Consider the following 20,104-nt stretch of genomic DNA (forward strand, 5'->3'; position numbering starts at 1 on the left):
ACTTGTTGCAACCTAGTTGCTCCAAGCCTAGCCAGTTACCAACATGTTAGCTAGTATGCATGCAATACTTAGTGACCAACTTGCCATGACTCTTTACTAGTTTGATTCATTTATGGTAGACATATATTACTATCAGATGTCATGCATGGGTTTTCGAAAACTATAATTATGAATTACAATTAACTTGATGATCATAACCCATGTCTTACGCTAGCATGATGATTCTATTGGTGATAGTAGTTACTGATAAGGGGCATGTATAGTTGTTAACTTCTGGTTTATCTATGTATTTACAAATATTTTAAAATTTCAATATGCTGGTCCAGCACTTTTAGAAGCGTTTTGCACATATTCTCTTCATAACATATTTCATTTCAATATTAAGCAATAAAACAAAAAATGCCAGTCGGTTTGGCTGGTAATGATGGTAACGGTATCAGATTGTGATTTAATCCTTGGTCTGCTATTTGATGTAAATCATTAAGCCATGGACAAAAATACCAGTATTGGGTGGTACTAGCACACTGTAAAATGTAACACTCCAATGGACAGCAAGGATAAAATACAAACTGATTTAATTCCTTGGTCAAACTGAATTGATATAATTTGACGATAAAGATCCATTGTACATCAGTTGTTGCTCCATAAAATTGTCCCAAAACCAAACTTGTAAAGTTTATCATTATTCCTCTTATCAATTATTAAATGGTCAACTGTCATGAGTAGCATTCTTCCTGAAAGTGTGTGTAGGAATTATTTCCCAATGCAAAATATTTGAATTCTTATCTTTACTTTAGTGTAGGTAAGTAGATAAAGTTTTGTGTGATATTTTGACATATTAACACTAGTAATTGGTTACCATATTATGTATACATTTGAAAGTATTTTTCTTTTATAGTTTGGCATTGTGGCTTGCCAAAAGAACAATCATTCCTTGGTTGTATTTTCTTTTATTGTCGTAGTCATAATATTAATGAAATGCTTATTACAATACACTAATCATGTACCATCTCCAATGACAAGGTGCAGTGATGATAAATCTGAATATTAATTCTAACCCTCTTTGATGCTCTTTCCTTGCTAAACTAAAATTTCTTTGTCCAGGCAGTTGGCATAATTGCTGCTGTTGGCGAGTCCGTCCATCTGAAAATTGGAGCCCCTGTGGCATTTATGGCTTTTGGAAGCTATGCTGAATTCTCAGTGGTTCTTATTTTTGGCATTCCTTTATTTCAGTTGGGCTTGCCAAATTGGCAGTTACATATGATTAACATCAGCTTTCAATGTTTCTACCTCTGTATTTTTTTACTTTTTCAGGTACCTGCAAAGCATCTTCTTCCTGTTCCAAGACCAGATGCAGAGGTTCTTGCGATGCTAACATCAGGTTTGACTGCTTCAATTGCTCTAGAAAAGGTATGGTTGAAATATTATATTTCTTTCTTTCTTCATATATAGAGACTTCCATTCTTTTATGAATGCTTGAAGTGTAGCTTCTTCCTCTTTAGATCTATTTACTGGAATTACTTACACTAGATTCGAGTTTTAAGGATTAAATTGTCATGGTATTCTTTTTTATATAATTTTTACTGTACTTGAAGCTAGATCGTCATAAGTCATCCTAAAAACCAACAACAACAACAACAATGCCTAATGTCCCAACTATTTGGGGTCCGTTACACGGATATTTTACCACCAATCATCCTAAACATCATGTTGATTACATGCCATTTTTCTAGGCTGGACAAATGGAATCTGGACAAGTAGTACTAGTGACAGCAGCAGCTGGAGGTACAGGACAGTTTGCAGTTCAGGTATGTCATTGCTATGTTCTTCTCTTTTTCGCAACCAAAGGGTCATTATTTTTGTTCATTGGTTCCAGCATTTTTTAGTGGAAATTAAAGTTTTTGAGTAAATGTTGATCAGTTGACAGTAATCTTACTCTTTTGTTTTTTGCCTTTTCTTTTGCTTTTTGCTCTTTTGTACTTTTCTCATATTCCTAATAAAATAGCATTGGAACATTGCTGTGTTTGCCTAGATCTTAAATTATTTTATGTTTGAAGATCCTGTTTCTGGAGGCACAGGTCTTAATATATAATGTTAATCCGCTGTGATTTGTGAATCCTGAACTCCCAAAATCTTCACTCAGCGGAAAAGCTGCTTGGATTTGGCACTTGCTAGACCCTAAATGGAATGATCATCAGGCAGAAGGCTGTACTTTTTACATGATTCCACTGTTGACATTTTCTAATATTTCTGTTCATAGCATCCCTCGTTGCTGCACTATTTAATAAATAACTAAAAATTATTAGTTATCTTGTCTTTTAGAATGTCATGTGACACCAAAAGCATCGATTGTGCCTTCCACATTATGATGAATAGTAAGATGCGAGTTTTCAATTTGTGTACCAACAAATTTACCATGTCAATGTTATGTTATACTGAGGTTCAGTTATGTTATTCACCGTTTTCAATTCTTTTCTTTTATCTATGATGCAAATTAAACTAGAATTTCTCTTGATAGCTGGCAAAATTGGCTGGCAATAAAGTGGTTGCAACATGTGGAGGTGAAAAGAAAGCTTCACTATTAAGGTCCTTGGGAGCTGATCGTGTTATTGATTATAAGAAGGAAAACATAAAAGATGTATGTTTCTATAATTCTTTCTGCTCTTGATTGATTCTCTGTGAAATGTCACGGACGTAACTTGATTTATGTTGCTAGCTATTGTATTGTTACTGTTTTTTATTTTGTTGGTTGATGCACTAACCTTCAATATAAATCCATTTTAGCTGCTGGATAGTTTATTAATATCTCATATCGATTGGACATTGTTTTGTGATACCAAAATTTTGATAGCATTTGTATGTGTTCATACATGAGTTCAGTCCTTATGTAAATGAAATATGTTGATAATGTTAACGATAATCATTGATCAATATTTACTTGTTTATGAACCCAGAAGTATGGTTTGCAATACCGTACTGTACTGGTCGGTACAAACATACCAGTCTGATAAAGGACCGGTACATGCGGTACATCAGTATATCTTAGTGTACTATGTGTCGGTATGCTCGGTACAGCTCAGTACATACCGTACCGACAACTGATCGGTATATTGGTACGGTACGGTATTCAGAACCTTGCCCAGAACTACTAAGTTCAGATTTGAATAAAGGGAAACAGGCAGGACATGACTACATAAAGCCTTGGTTGTTCCATTCATATGCAAGTAAGTTGTTAACCATCAGATCTTATCTACCTTGACTTGTATACAAGCCTTATTAAAATATATTTGGTGCTATTGTTGGTAGTGGACATGATTCTTGCATTGTAGAATGCGAAGGAACTTTATCTTTTATCTACGGAAACAAGATTTAACTGTTCCTGTTCATGTTTGTTGCTAATTTTTTTTATTTCCAATTGTAAGCCTGGGAAGAAGAGGGTTGTATTAGGCAGCTGATAATAAGCATAAAATTTTGTCATATCTTATGAGCATGGATGAAAATTGTTGTCTTGTACCAATATCGATCTTTGGGCAGACTGACATAGTGCTGGTAGGGACCCTTACATCATGGGTCAGCATGGGTCAGTCCAACTAGAACAGGTCGGACGTGGACCTATTTAAAAAATCGCCCTAAGCCTAAATATGGCTAAATAAGAAATTAGTAACTTAAACTTTTGGCTAAACTTTGGTTAAATAATGAACTGAAATGCTTTTATTGAGTATTGCAAACCATATATGAAAAGAACATGTATTAAATTACATATAACTCCTAAACATGACACATGACACATGCAGTACAATCACATGAGTATATACTGGCCAATTACCACCAAAATGAATGTAGTGTCCAATCCTGCCTCAGGTTAATAAAAACTAAGGAGATTGACTGGAGAAGAAATTTTGTCAAGGACTCCATTGCAGAGTTCTGATCCTTCATATTGTATCCACGACTCAGTTGCTAAGTCACAATTGAACAATTACAGTAGGCTGTACATATGATTAAGGTGGATTAAACGTGAGTTTTTTAAAGAATTGTGTTAACAGGATATATGAAGATTCTTTTGTGTGACATGGCATATTCTATTCCAGATTTCTTGAATGTGGTTTTGCAATTTAGCAGAGGAGGAAACCTGTAAAGTAACAGAAAAAATGTGGATTATTGGGTTACCATATTCCTATTCTAATGGAGTTGCTACCCTGGCCTTGATCGCATTAAAAAAAAAAAAGCTATCCATGCTACTAAGAAATCATCAAGAAAACCAAGTCTACGTATTTTGGTGAAGAAATATGTTCTTATTGGAAAATCAATCTATCTTATCTATGCATGTGTTTCTTGTAGCTTAATTCTTCATATAATAGGATTTTATAGATGAGTTGTTATTTGCTGAAAATTCCATTATGAACAAAGAGGCATCTTGTGGCTGTTAATTCTTCAGAAAGGACTTTACTGATAAACTGTTACTCACTGAAAGATGAATTGTTATTCACTGAAAATTCCACTGTTAATAGATACATACTAAATCTTGAAGATATGTTGATTAATTACTTTTTCTGTGTTCCTTTGTCTATCATACTGTATCAAGAATTTCTATTAAACTTTGCTTCAGGTGCTAAAGAAAGAATTCCCTAAAGGTATTGATATTGTATACGAATCTGTTGGAGGAGAAATGTTCAATTTATGTCTAAATGCTTTAGCAGTTCATGGAAGACTTATTGTCATTGGAATGATTTCTCAGGTATTGTCCTTTTGTTTTTCTGCTTACATAAAATTTTCAACTTAGTTGAAATAGCTTCATGTTAACAAAAAGCACTTATCAGCCTACTGACACTATATAGTTTTGGCCAGAGCACTTCATATAGGTTAGACCTCTGTTTTTATATCTCTAAATCTTTTACAGCGCATCCAAAAGGAGCTCCAAATAAGGACTAAGTGTGTTAGTGTGCATATGCTGGTGAGGCAGAGTGTCCTGGTGGTTCTTAGAACCGGAGCTTTTGCTGTGTCAACAGAAGTATCACCAGTGCATTTGCTGTGTCAACAGAAGAAGAAGAAAAAAGAGAAAAAATAAGAAAAGTTCTCTAGTATGGCTCCCTCCTATTGCAGCCTCCACTTTCTTAATCTTCTCCGTCAGCCACTCATCCTCAATGAGACGAGGTGATGAAGAGTGCCAGCTATTGTTTATTATTACAAAACTAAACAAAGGGGTGAAGCTGAAAAAGAAAACAAAATCATAAAAAATACTAAACCATAGAAGTGGTCTCTAGACGACATCCCTCCTATTCTCTAGCGACATTTTCTCTCTAGAATTGATGGTGAAGCTCAGAGATGAAGTGGGATGAGGAGTACCCATCCAACTAAACTATAGAACATCCCTTTAATGTTTTGAACTAGTAGCATTGCTCTCAAGGAATTGAATTTCATGTATAGGACATGTACCGGTCCAAGCTCGACATGGTATGTTACCAGTATGTATTAGCATGCCTACACAGGGTACTTCGGTATGTGTTGTGATACAATTAAAAATGACCAAAAATAGGTCAAAATAAAAAAAATAAAATCTAATTTTGGTTTCTTTCTCATGTTTTCTTGGCATGTACAATCAATATTGATATTTGATAACAATAAAATGATTAGTGGATCATGAGTGATGTAGCTTAGATCTACAAGAATCAAGGCTTGATCTTTGTAGATCAAGCCCTAAACAAGATCCAAAGGGAAGAGATCTAGGCAAATGTTGGAAGAGAAAACGTAAATCCTAACCTAATTGCATGAAATTTGATCAAAAATTTGATATGAAGAGTCCGACCTCATCTTGAACTTAAAATCTTTTTCTTGAGCAAATAGCCCTCCCCTAGACGTTCATTGATGATTTTGCAAGAGAGTTGAAAGAGATTTATAAGGGAGTGAGAGTGAGTGAGAAAGGGTGTATGAGAGGGAGAGTAAAGATGAGGATAGAAGTCTGAGAGGAAGAGGGTTTAAAGCTGCCAAAGTGACCTCAGGATCACTATCGGGTATGCTTATCACCTGGTACAGGGCTGTTATGGGGTCTGTACCAGGCGTTAAGCCTCGTTTACAGGAGTGACAACTGTTCCAAACATTAGCCATCTGGATGGGCTTGGTCCGCATCTCGACAGCTGATCGGATCGGTAAATACTGCTCATAGTGTACCACTCTAGTTGGTTTTGCAAATAATGTTTAAAATATTAAATAAATACGCAGAACCCATGACTTGAGTTTTAAGAGTTGGTTCACTGAACTAGCTGTTAAACAATTCTCTGTGAACTAAAATAGCTGGAAACATAAAAAGCACTAAAACATACCTTTGCATGAGTAAATTTTTTTGTTTCCTTAAATTGCATCTTTTGAGACTGTTGAAATTCTGAAACTAACACTCCACTAGCATGTTACATATTGTGGTACTAATAGATTTTTGTTGAATCATGATACAGGCGCTAGAATTAGTGGCATAGCATGCAGCTTGCACTTGTGCCCTAAATAACTAACATCACATTGCTGAATGTACAAACTGGTAAAAGCGATATGTACGGGATTCCTGCATTAATGGTTCAAAGAATTTCATGTCCTATGTAGGATGCCCGAGATGCTTGATCAAGTTATGCGGGTCATTGTCACTAACTAAAAATCGATCTTCATATGCTAATAGTGTTTATTGTATCTAATGGCAAAGGGCTTCTTTAGATCAATGCAATAATCAAATTAACATTTATAAGCCATGGCCCTTTTAGTAGAGTTTGCCTTTGTGTAACCATGGTTCATCATTTTGATTTGCTTTCAAAATGTACTTACCAATGGAAGATCCAAATAAATGAATATTGAATTTCCATTCAACTGTATATTCTAGTCTATCTTCTATCACATATGCACTTTTGTAAGAATGCCTTTTTCTTTTTATGCATGTTTCAGTACCAAGGAAAGCATGGCTGGGAACCTTTGAAATACACTGGTTTGTGTGAGAAAATTCTTTCAAAAAGTCAAACAGTGGTATGTCCGGCTGAAATGCAAATGGATAGAATTTGATTATTTATGATTATCTTTTATCTTCATCTGTGATGTTTGATTTTAAAGTCAGCAATTTGTTACTGATAGAGCATTTCTTGATTCGGTACCTTGCCTTGATGTCACCAGATTTAGTTTAGCCCCACTTCTATGTTTTTCATGTTGTGTTCCCACTACTATCACCTGCATCTTGAATTATAAATCAATTTAGATGAGTTATCTTTTCAGAGCGAAATATTGTTGTTTAGGAATATCATGTGAAAAGAATGTGTTCTTCAACAGAAAAATGTTGTATGTCATTTTTATCTAGTGCAGCATCAATCCACAATTATCACCAGTATCTGAAATTGTAAGTCAGTTTACATAAATCAGCCTTTTAGAAAGAAATATTAGCATTTAGAAATAGCATGTAGAAAAATGTGTTTTTTCATCGAAAAAGTCGGTACCAGTCATTTGCATCTGGTGGAATATCAGTGTTAACTGTTAAGCATAATTATTATGAGCCTTTCTCTCGTAACATCTATGGTTCCATGTGTTCATGAAGAATTCAAGATCATAATTAATATGTTTATGCCTTCTTCTATTAATAGCAGCTAACATCCTCTCGATGTTGGCCACAAACTTAGATGTCCTTGTATTGGATGGTCAATTTGTTGCGTTAAGAGCCATTACATATTAATAGCTTCATAATTTAGACTTTAGAGGCTATCTGGGAGAGCAGGTTAGTCAGGAGAAAGGCTTTCTAAATATTTATGGGTAAGTCGACATATATTAACCCTTCTCAGACTTGCTATAACCTAAGAAGCACAGACATGTGACATGGACACAACATGACACGAAATGGTGACACGTCATCTTTAAACAAATTAGGACATGGAATGGCAAGGGCACATGTTTTTTAATATATATATATATATATATATATATATATAAAATATTCGATTAACATGAATTTTATGATATTTATACTTAAATTTTATAAACTCGGTACATCAAATAATATTTAACAATCTCCAAATATAATTGATGTATGTTTCTTTACGACGATCTCTAGTTCTCTTTCCTTGCGATGTTGACAATTAGAATATGAAGCAGATGGCCCTCACGTGAGGGCCACACAAGTACAGCATCGTATGCAAGGGCCACTTAAGATACCAAATTTTAAATTCAGTATTATCATTCTCTCTAATTTTTTCCCTACTCACTTAGTCTCTTATAAGCAAATAATATTTATTATTCTTTTGATCATAGCGTCTACCAATTCTAATCCCTTCCCTAATAGTATTTCTATATTCCAAGTTGCTAACATAATCCTTTGTTCTTTGATTAACTTCTTTATTCCCATTGGTCTAAAATAATCAGAGAACCTTCGTCTACTTGGCATCACATTTGGGCACTGATGTGATGGGTCACTTTCAAGCGACCTCCTAGCACACCATTTGTAATTCGGGAGACCTAGGTGGTGAAGGTGCCTCATATCACTTCCGGGTGATGACTAGCTCTATACTAAGATCGGTTAAGATTCATGTTCATGAGATTTGACAAAGTTTTATGTTGATTGTCAATGACCTAACCAAGGTTCACAATATCGTACCATACCGGTATTTCGACCTGGGCTCGGTACTGGTACGGTGTACCGAGCAGTACACCCAGGTGCACCGAGCACTGTACTGTTATTATAACAGTGCACTGCAACAGTAAACTGTACTGTGTGTAGTGCTACAGTGCACTACAACAGTGCAATGTACTTCTGCACTGCTACAGTCACTGCTACAGCGGACCGGTACCGGTGGTCCGCGTACCGTTGGCCTGTTGGATCGGTACGTACCGCCCATATCGGGCGGTACGATTCGGTATGGCAGACCTGGGACCTAACGTAACCCTCCATATTTTTCATCTGGGCTTGTGACCAGCATTGGCGGTATTACGAGTATTGGATTGTCCCTATTTTTGAAATTCTAACGACCAAAATACATTTAGTTGTGGAATTCAGTTGATGCCTAATCTGGATGGACCATAAATTTATCATGTTGTTATTTGCTTGTTTCCTTGATCTATGCTTGCATCTAAGACACTTTATCAAAAATAAGATACTGACATATCTATCCCGAAATGATCATATAATTTTCTTTGTTTCACAATTTAAATTATTAGTAATGTCTAGTAACTTTAAAAGCTGGATTTTACTTTAGAATATACCAGCATATAGTTTTGTAATAATATTGTTGGAATTCTTTACATAATACTTATGTTCTCACTTCTCAGTCAATGTTGCTTACTGAAAAACATTAATTTCTTTAAATAACCTAACCATGATTTTCACGATCCACAAGTGATGACATAAGATGCTAATCTTGCAGAGAGCTACTGATTAATTATGCTAACAAGTAGTTTCATGCAATATCACACTAATCAAGATTAACAGGTGAATTTCATGGTTTACTGTGTTACAAAATTTAAAGGAGTGCATACCCTATGTATTAGTCAGCATGTACTTTGCCAACGCTGTATAAAACTATAAATACTGGCATACTGTCATCTCAAGGGCATGTTGACATTGAAGTGTCATCCTTAAACTATCATTTTTAATAAACTGTGATTTATAACCCTGATCTGTTTTATTTCATGCAGGCTGGCTTTTTCCTGATTCAACATGCTAGCTTGTGGCAAGAACACCTGGACAGGCTTTTTGATCTGTACTCTGCAGGGAAGCTTAAGGTACTACTTCATCATTGGATTATATTTCTTCAAAAGAGAGGATTCTTGTGCAATATTTTGGTTGAGCAGCTAAATCTAACATGATTCAGTAACTTGCAGTAAAAAATAACAAGGACACCACTAGTAGTCTTTTAGGATATTGTCAAAAAACTTAAAAAGGTAACCCCCACAAAAAAAGAAAATTGTATGGATCTCCACTGTTACACAAATGTGTGTTTAGTTGTTTTACACATGTATCTTGAACACACAAGTGGGAACAAATCTATTATTGCTGCATACATACAATTATAGACATTCACTGATATAATATATTAGTTTTGCACATATGTCCTAAACACATATATATAGGTGAAAATGTAATATTGCTGAATACTTAAAACTTTATAGATGTTCACTGATAAAGTGTATTAGTTATCATCATCTTCTCGTTGGTAATAAAATGCATTTCTCTTTTGGGTTCCTCATACAAGCAAACTTCCAGTTCATCTGCTTTCTCTACTGCAAGTATTAATTAGGTGGTAGATATTCTCCAGTTCTGTCAAGCTATCATTTTTCTTTTAGAGCAGGAATAGTCATTGTTTTTATAGGCAAGTTTAAGCAAATTGATTTTTGTTTCATGAAGTTCTGCATCCAGACAACATTTGTCGATTGGTGAATTATATATTTCATGAGTACTGTTTTTATATTTCTTGTTTTGACTAATTGTCTAAATTTCACAATTTCACTTCTTTGGTTTATGTCACTCTATATCTGTGCTAGACTGTAGTAATATAAAGTTGTTGATAGGGATCTACTGATTACTCTGGGGTTTTAAAACTTGGGCTTTTATCCATCCCTTATAAGTTGTCATTTGACCTAATAGAAGTTGCAAAGAATAGTAGTTGAATTGGCTAACAGAGTGAGGTGCTAATTCACTGATTGGCTGCCTAACATTTTATCTGTGGTTAAAATCTTGCATTAGTTAGTTTTGCAGCATTAGTGGAGCATGCTTTGTGTGTAGTTTCCACATTTTCATGTCCTCTTCAATTAAGAACCTTTTGGTGCTATAGATAATCAGAACGGCCCATTCAAGCCTTGTACCTGTCAGATTGTACAATTTTTTTCTGGTTCTTCAATGTCTTGTAATTCTGTATTATACAACCATTACATGGGAATGTTGGTATCATTTTACAGAAGCTTATCCTTAAATGCAACTGCCACCTAGATTTCTTAGGAGCACCTACAGCACTGCTTCATTTACTGCTCAAGAAACAAATCTACACCTATGTTTAACGTGCCTGTGATTCAATGCTGACCAATTTTCTTGTCATAAACTGCACATAATAGGTTGCCGTTGATCCTAAAGGATTCATGGGTGTTGGTTCTGTAGCAGATGCAGTTGAATATCTACATTCTGGTGAAAGTCTTGGCAAGGTATTTCAGACATCCAAAGGAGGGAAAATAAATCTTCTTGATGTACTAATCTTTTCTTCAATTTTTTTTTTTTCATTGAGGAATCGTTTCCTATTTGTTGCAGGTGGTTGTGTGCATTGATCCTACATTTTGCAAGAAAACGGCAAAATTGTAACTTGGAAAAGCAAAATAAATCACACACTAAAAAAACAAGCCATGATATTTGAGGACTTCAAGTTGTGTCCATTGGATGAGTTGGAAATAAAATTTGTCAGATACGATGTGGACATGTATCAGATGCTTGCTCTAATTCTTTAGTATCTGAAATAATTATTTAAATATTTAATGTATTGTAGGGTATGTTGGAAATAATCCTCTTTTTTCTTGAATGTTCTGTAGGAGGTTGTTTAGGTTGTTGATCTTTCGATCATCAATGAGATGTTTATATTTTCGGATGGATTGTTTATAAAGAAAAGTTATTTAAAATGATAAATTATCTTTATAATAAGTTGTCAATTTTCTATATTCTTGAATTAAGATGTTACTAATAAAATATTCTTATTTCTCGTGATGGTTAAATTAAAAGATTCTAGTCAATCATTTGTTTTAAATTATTGTTTCTGTGATTACATGCACTGACTCTGTTACACATGATATTATATTTGTTTTGACGGACGCAGAAGGATTTTGTGTATTGAAAGGAAACTATTTCTTTTAGGTGCAACAACCATCCCGAGTAAGCTAAAGTCAATACTCAAAATGGGTGGCTGAAGTCAGTGATGAATTTTTAAGGAGTATATCCAAATAAAATTTAGTAAAACTAACTAAATACTCGGATCAGTTGGTTTCGTAAATCACTTAAAAGACACTCGGATACTATAACAACAAAGCAAGGGGATGTATCTAATTTCATGAGAGTTAGGGGTGTTCAATTTGAATCAATAAATTAAATTGAATTGGAATCTAACTTGAATTGAATAGGGTCATCATTCTGCCTAAGTCCTTAATGGGTTTAAATCGGTTAATCGAATCAACCCAAAGGTCTAATTTCATAAATGAGTTTAATTGGATCAAGATTCTAATTTGATTCAATCGAACTAAATTAATTTACTTAAAAAAAGTATATATTTTTAATTTATTTACAATTATAATTTAGTTAATGGATTAATCAAATCAGATTAAATTACTTTTAAATTAATTTGATTAGGTACATCTAAATTGATTCTCATTCGGATTATTTTATTTTAATCAAATCGAATTAATTAAAAAAAGATTCGATTTCACCTTTTAATGATTTTGCTTGAACTCATTTGAACACCTTTAGTCATCTTTTATATATATATATATATATATATATATATATATATATATATATATATATATATATATATATATATATATAATTTTGGAATCACTTTCCTTCCGGTCCAAGCAAAGGGCGATATACCGCTGAGAGAAAACCGACGGTTAGATCCTATAACGCGTTGGAAGTCATGGCCCCCTTTTCTTGTTGCACCAACCGTTTCATACACTAGATCTCCCATGACATGCTGCGTAGCCAACATAGATACGATGATAAGGAAGGTAAGTTTGGGTTCGTTGTTGATTAAGTAAGCAAAGAAATTTGGTTTCGTACCCTTTCCCTGTTAATATATAGTAGAGCACGGATTCCTCCGTGAAGAGAAGGGAAGCGAAAGGTTCCGTCGACTAGGGTTAGGGTTTCTTTTCCGGCGGAATCGTTGATCTATCGATCGATCGATCGATCTCATAGACATGGCGTTGGAGTGGGTGGTGCTGGGCTACACGGCGGGCGCGGAGGCGATCATGCTGCTCTTCCTCACCCTCCCGGGGCTTGACGGCCTCCGTCGCGGGCTTGTCACCGTCATCCGGAGTGCCCTGAAGCCGCTCCTGTCGGTGGTGCCCTTCTGCCTCTTCCTACTCGCCGACATATACTGGAAGTACGAGACGCGACCGACCTGCGAGCAGGAATCCTGCAGCCCTTCCGAGCACGTCCGCCACCAGAAGTCCATCATGAAGAGCCAGCGCAACGCTCTCCTCATCGCCTCTGCCCTCCTCCTCTACTGGCTCCTCTTCTCCGTTACAAGCCTTGTCGTCCGCATCGATCAGCTCAACCAGCGCATCGAAAAGCTCAAGCGCTCCGAGTGAGCCCAAGATCTTTAGATCCGAACGGAGAGTACATGTGCCTTCATATTACGTTCGGGCTTGGCCGATTTCGCCCTTTCTTTATCAATGGACCCACTTTACCTTTTTGATGTTAAAGATGTAGGTTTTATTTGTGTGCTCTGTTGCTGATTTATGCATCTTTTTATGGTTGAGACCAGTATAAGTAATCGTTATTTGCTTTTTAATTCTTAACTAGCCTGTTATGAGATTTGTGAAATTACTCGGGATGATTATGGTCTTTGGTTTCAGTTATTGGTGAAAATAATGGTTTTCTTGCATCATCTTATCTGGCTGAACTTTACAGTTTCTCTAGTTATTGTTCTTGACTGATTATACGTTCATTAATGCTGCTATTCACTAACTAGTTCTGCTATTTCATGTTGGCTGTATATGTTGTACCTCTTTTTGTGATTATGTAAGTTTCCACAAGTCATTCTTCAGCACCTCCCTATAGTTGCTCTAATAATTATGGTTAGAGACTAGAGTGCTAGCATCTCTCTTCTGTTTAAAGGGAGTGCCTTATCAGTTGTTCGGTGGATGTTGCAAGGGTTTTGTGAGTTCATTAATCTACTATGATGCGGAGGTTTGTTTCTAAGACTCAAAAAAATTAGCTTGTTCTGCTTCTGTTACCTTTTCCTGCTATAGAACTAAATTATTGATGTTAATATTTATATCTGGTGGTTTTTCTAGGTCACGCCATTAGGTGATTGTCTATAGTTTTTTCTTAACTGATTTTTCTTTGATATCATGTTTTGTCAATGAGCTCTTAGTTCTCTTCGCAACTAGGAACCTTAGCAAACCTTGTCTGTTACTCATGTTGCAAGGTATGATAATTTTTAAGATGGTTTGAATGGTGAAGTCCATCGGGAGTAAGTTGCATGTTTTGCAGTTTGATCATAATGAGTGTTATGCACTTGCTTTAGATACTTTGAATATAAAAGTATATCGTTATACTCACAGAGATGCTATTTGATCCATTTATTTTTCAGATATCTCTGAGTACCTAAAAAATCCTCTGGAAGTACATCATATTGCCTAAGTAATAGACGGAAGGTAGTTTCTGTTTTTTATCATTAAATAAATTGTCATGTAGTTGTGATTGGCATAAGGAGTCTACATCAAACAGTGTAGATTACATAAATGTTATTTATGAGAATAATGGACTATGGGGATTTAGATCTGATTATAAGTACTTGCGAAGATTATTGCATGCATTAATTTTCCAACTGGAGTTCTTGTTCTTTTCATTCATGCAATGATTGCTACTTTTTTGCTATTTTGGACCTTGTTTTATTCATACTTTGATTTTTTTTCTTAATATGATTTGTACAATCCTTTTAATAGTCTGCATTCTTTTGTATGCCAATTTTTTCTTTTATTTTGATTCTCTTTTTGCTTATTGTTATTCAAATATTATAGATTGGTACAATGTTTCTACTTTTCTGCCTTCTTTTGTGTCATTTCTCATCTTTCCTATTTTCAATATTTTATTCTTTGTTTCTAGAATGAGTATCAATATATAAATTTGTACTTTGCTTATACAATGAATATCAATACATAAATTCATACCTTTTTTCTTACCATTTTCTCTACTTTTTGTGCTTGATCCAGATACAGCAACTATAAGACCAAATACAGAAGTAATCTTTCTTGTAACCTTTTGTCTCTTCATGGCATTTCTTTTGTTTTTCCTAAGACTGAAATTTGCTCTATCAATCCTTTTTCAAATCCTAGATCCAGTGTTTATGATATGCCCCTGTGCTGCTTTCCTTTGATGAAAGATTGAGCCACTCTCAACTCGTGGCCTCAGAAAATAGTTAATTAAGAGTTCATCAAAACGTAAGAATCACTTTTCAAATCTGGTAGAAGAGCGAGCCTAAATCATTAGAGAAAGTAGGATATTTTGTTCCAGCTGCTACTTTTGCTTACATTAGGTGGTCAAATGAACTATTTGTTTTGAGAACATGTTCCAATTCATGACAGAGGGCAGCTTCTAGAGAAGAGGTTAGTAGAGAGATTTTGTGAAAAAAAGTACATCCCTGCACCATCAATTTGAGAGACCATTTTTCTATTAACCTTGTTGGGACTTATTTCATCTTGTAAACTGAAACTCAATAACTTCTAATCCCCGACATGGAAATAAATTTGGAACTTGAACAAAACTCACGATTTTAGGCATTACCAGGTTATATGCAATTTCTACAGCCTATGTGTCAGTGGTTCTTTGCAAATGACCATTTAAAATGACGTTATATTCCTTGAAAGATTGTTCCACTTCTGATTGTATTAGTTTGTCTTCCAGGTGCTAAATTGGTGCCCCATTTTCTGACATCCAAGCCATATACGACCAACTATAATTATTCTACAAGTTCTACTATATTGTGGAATTTTGATTGTACTAATGGGATAGTTGTTAGTTATGATAAATAAGCTTGTTGTTTTGTCTGAACATATAGATACTGTTTACATCTAGGTTAAGTTGATATGAGATTGTTTCCTAGTATTCCAAGTTTAAAGATATCTTTTCTATACTTGGAAGGCAAGAGTTGGTGTCAGTGTAAGGTTGCTTATCCACAACCTGGGTTACAAATGTTTGAGTTACAAAGACATCCTTTGGCTTGTAAGAGTAGAGCTGTGTATGTTGATCCTTCTTGGACCCGTTGTTCTATGAATCTAGTACATTGAACCACCATTTTTTATAATCCATAGAAGACTATTAGTGTATAAAATGTCAAATTGTTTATGAGCTTGGAATTTAGCATGTAGGAAATACTGCTAGATGTGTTGGAAGTGTTATCTCGCTGATGAGATGTAGTTGAAACCGAAACCTGACGATAGTATATAACAAGTCGTGGATGTTGCTGATGATAGTTAGAATTGGTCAGCAATGGCTAATTGCATCAGCTGAATCATATTAGAGTTTTAAATTTCCTAATTTATGAATTGTTCATGTTGATCCTCCTAAGTTTCCTCTCATATGGTCATGCATGTGTGAGGGTGACCAAGCAAGCAGGTCAAGTCCAGAGCCTTTGTGTTATCAACTTGAAAGAATTTTAATCTCTGAACTTTCCTCCAAGTCTTCCTGTTTGCATATCTCCATTACTTATTTTCATCTTTCATCTCTATTCATGTCCTGTTAGCATGGACAAATTCATCCTGTTCACCATTATCTGTTATAGCTGTCTTCTGATGCCAATTAATTTATTCCTTGGTTTCAAAAAAGGGTTTCATTGTAGTACTACTTCCATTCATCGTAGTTTTAGGTTAATGTGCACTAAACCATATTGTTTTCGAACATTGGTCATCTGCAATGGTTTGCAGTTTTCTTCAAATATGAATACGTGTATCACCCAAACAGATTATCAATTTGAGGATGATTTAGTGTGTCATCATAAGCATCCTTGCTTTTCTCAGTCTGTCAATTTCTGCTGCTAGAACACACTTTTGCTTCCATTTTGGACGATAATTTAAGAGGTATCTTGCAAATGATATTGCAAGCTTACTGGTTACATTCTATTTGGTTATTTTTCTATGTTATTTACAAGGATTCATGTTAGAGAATTTTTGTTTGTTCATTTTGGATGATGTACTTCAATGTTTCTTGTCCTGTATAAATATATCACATGCTGACATCTTAGTAAGATATAGACATGGGAAACCTTTATCGCATTTATATATTTAAAGAAGGTATCGTGGAGAAAATTCTTGCACTCTTATGGCAACTAAATGAGAAATAGATAGCAAATACAAACTGCATGTGGCTGGGTTAACTTTATGTATTGTAAATACAAACTCCAATGCTTGATTTTTTATACCAGTTGATGATTAGTAAGTCTCATTCCAAGTGTAGTCCCTGAATTATCTCGTCATGACATTTTTTCTATCCTTGATTACTTTTGTATTGTCATAATTTCTTGTTCATTTTACAGCTCTGGAAAATGTTTATCTTATACCCCAACCTAAACTTTGTTAGGTGGGGCTAAATCGCTGAAGTATGCGTAGACTATGTTAACTGAGGAGAATTCTAGTTAATCCTAATTGCTGAAGTGTGCGATGTTATAATTTATACGTTTGATTATTTGTATTTTCAACTGAATATTGTCAATTGATTCAATTAATTTTGAATTAGGCTAGAGATCAAATGCCCGTTGATCCCCATTGAACGCAATAAATTACCTCAAATTAAACCTAAAATCAACTAATGATGGAATTATCTAGCGGTAAGACAATGGTGCACTTGGACTGAAGAAGTGATAATTTGGTGGACTAATTACAAATTTACAAATTATCCCTTGTATAGATATATCTTTTTAATATCCTGATCAGATTTGAAAATCTTACATTGAAACCTTAAAAGGAAATATTTGAAAATCTTATGTTGAAATCCCTAAAGTAAAATATTTAATTTTATTTATATTAACATCGTCAGTTTTATCGATGAAATATATAACACATGACAGTTGATGTAGAAATGATACGAAAATGATAGATAAAAAGATAACTTTAATATCTCAATTATATTTTTGATGGTTGTGGATGATGCAAAAAGAGAGGGAAAAATAATAGATAAAAAGATATTTTAATATCTCAATTATATTTTTGGTGGTTGTGGATGATGCAAAGAGAGAGGGAAGAGGATGATACTAATGTCAACGCTTTATATGTGTCGATGTCGCTTGAAAACTACATGGGCGTCGACACACTTTTCGAGTGGTATCGATGCAAATATAGAGCGTTAACATTTATATTATCCTCTTCCTCTCTTTCTTTTGTTTTATCTCTCGTCATCACTATTCTCCTCCCCTGTAAAAAGCTATAGAAGCCTCCAATGTTGTCACCGATTAGTGTGTCATTCTCGTTGATCACAATCACAATAATCGCTTGCGGGTCGTTTATAATCATCGAAAACATAATCGGGATATTGAAATTATCTTTTTACTCATCATTTTTGTACGTATTGTATCTTTTGTCGATAAAATCGACGAGGTTAAACTAAATAGAGTTAAATATTTTACTTTTATAATGATAAAGATTTTAATATAAATTTTTTAAATCTAGAGATCGAGACACTAAATAGATTTAACTATAAAAGATAATATATAATTAATCCTAATTTGATATGTTAAATAGGTAATATGAAAGTGAGTGAACAGAGGGATCATCAAATGTTCAAGAGAACATATTATTGACAACCTACCACTAGCAGATTATTGGCAAATATATAGGGCATCAGATGGTGGCTCACTATTCTGAGATCCAAATATCACGACAGATGACACCATGTTCGAATCATGCATGCACTATGCGTTACACTGATTCGAAATCAAACCAAAAACATCAACAACATGAGAATTAGATGCACGTAGTTTTATTTCTTTATTGTCCACATGGCTCATTCAGTAAACTCGGAGAAGCCATTTATTACTGCTCTATCCCATCGCAGCCGCCCGTCTCCGCCTTCGCCTCGCCCGCGTTGCAGGCTCCACCGCGTCCCCCGCCGCCCCGCATATCCCCGCTGCATGGCCCAGGCACGACCCGCTCGCCTTACTCGCCGCCCTTGTCCCCTCCGTCGTCCTCGGTGTGGCAAAGGTCTCCTTGTCCCTCGCCATGATGAGCCGCTCGAGCTCCCTCGTGATCCTCTCGATCTCGTAGACGTCCAGTAGGGGGACGGCCGGGCCGAGTTCCTCCACCGCGGCGAGCGCCTCGAGCTTGTATCGGGAAGGCCGCTGCCTGCGGGCTTTAGCGGCGGCACCTACCTCCCAGCCGAGGTCGGACTCGCGCGCGGTGCGGTCGTCGCTGCCGGAGCCGTGCTGGTACCACGCCCACGCCGCAGCCTTCGCCATGGCCAGCTCATCGTCCGCGGCCGTTGCGGCGGCCGACGACGACATGCTCATCCTCCGCTTCACCCAATCCATCGGAAGAAGGGGTGAAATCAATGGCCTTTGGTTTGTATCCCTCCGCAAGGAGACCGTGCAATCATTAATTTTTGGTTTGATTGCCGTGCATGTGAGTTCGTAAGCAGCATATTTGTCCTTACAAATTTATTATAGTTTTAACCCTCCATATACACTAATATTCTCCACATATGCCATCCCCATTAATATCTATTCTAATTATAGTTAGCATTTGTAAATTTAAATTAAAAATATTTTGATGTTTCTATCACCATAATAATCTAAGTATTGTGGTCGAGTGTATAAAACTTATTTATTGTTAGTATAATTCTAGTTATCCCACTTCGAATATTGATTCGGATTCAATCGAGATCCTATTTCATCTCTATCCTATAGTGAGGAGTTTTTTAGGTGAAACCTCGTGAAACTACATCGAGAGTACTTCTGATAAAGTCTTCTCGATGTTTAATTTAGTTTAGAGTTGAGGATTAGACTAAATGTTTAAGTTTATTTGAAAAAAAATACTCTCAAAGATCCATATATATATATATATATATAGTCGCCTTTTTATAGTGAGATTCAAAATCGTTATATTCATTTTGATATTAGATATGATGGTATAACATTGAACTAGGAGAATATTATATAATGATTAGTCAAGTTAGATCCTATATTCATCATATCGTTCCAAAAATGATGATATATCAATAATGAAGTATTGATAATTTTTTACGATATCACCACCATTAGAAGGTTTATTTGGAAATATTCACGTGGTAGGGTTATATTCGACCCACTAATAAGGGTTAGAAGTTTGAAATCTTCATCCAAATAGGTTTCTTGGAATTTAGTGGTGATCAAGCGGACAGGTACAAGAGAATTCATGGCCTCATCTTTCTAAC

At 35.3% G+C, this 20,104-nt stretch overlaps 2 protein-coding genes across 3 annotated transcripts in view; both read left to right on the forward strand.

Moving 5' to 3' along the window:
* LOC135675773 (uncharacterized) overlaps positions 1 to 11,647 on the forward strand; it is a 28,659-nt gene extending 17,012 nt beyond the window's left edge. For both annotated transcript variants that reach the window (XM_065186272.1, XM_065186273.1), the window contains exons 10-18: positions 1,105 to 1,203; positions 1,315 to 1,410; positions 1,734 to 1,808; positions 2,519 to 2,638; positions 4,607 to 4,735; positions 6,922 to 6,999; positions 9,646 to 9,732; positions 11,059 to 11,145; positions 11,249 to 11,647. In XM_065186272.1, the coding sequence (XP_065042344.1) occupies positions 1,105 to 1,203; positions 1,315 to 1,410; positions 1,734 to 1,808; positions 2,519 to 2,638; positions 4,607 to 4,735; positions 6,922 to 6,999; positions 9,646 to 9,732; positions 11,059 to 11,145; positions 11,249 to 11,299 (822 nt within the window). In that variant the 3' untranslated portion in view covers positions 11,300 to 11,647. The remainder of the gene's footprint in view (positions 1 to 1,104; positions 1,204 to 1,314; positions 1,411 to 1,733; positions 1,809 to 2,518; positions 2,639 to 4,606; positions 4,736 to 6,921; positions 7,000 to 9,645; positions 9,733 to 11,058; positions 11,146 to 11,248) is intronic.
* Positions 11,648 to 12,782: 1,135 nt separating this feature from the next.
* On the forward strand, positions 12,783 to 13,586 carry LOC103986938 (uncharacterized). Its single transcript, XM_009405092.3, has one exon. The coding sequence runs from the start codon at positions 12,898 to 12,900 to the stop codon at positions 13,288 to 13,290; it is 393 nt and encodes a 130-aa protein (XP_009403367.1). The 5' UTR covers positions 12,783 to 12,897; the 3' UTR covers positions 13,291 to 13,586.
* The last annotated feature ends 6,518 nt before the right edge of the window (positions 13,587 to 20,104 follow it).

The sequence above is a fragment of the Musa acuminata genome, chromosome BXJ1-6 (genome assembly GCF_036884655.1).
Source record: "Musa acuminata AAA Group cultivar baxijiao chromosome BXJ1-6, Cavendish_Baxijiao_AAA, whole genome shotgun sequence".
Lineage (NCBI taxonomy): Eukaryota > Viridiplantae > Streptophyta > Magnoliopsida > Zingiberales > Musaceae > Musa > Musa acuminata.

Bases quoted from the DNA above. Each gene is read 5' to 3' on its own strand.
- LOC103986938 (XM_009405092.3), top strand. From the start codon at position 12,898: ATGGCGTTGGAGTGGGTGGTGCTGGGCTACACGGCGGGCGCGGAGGCG.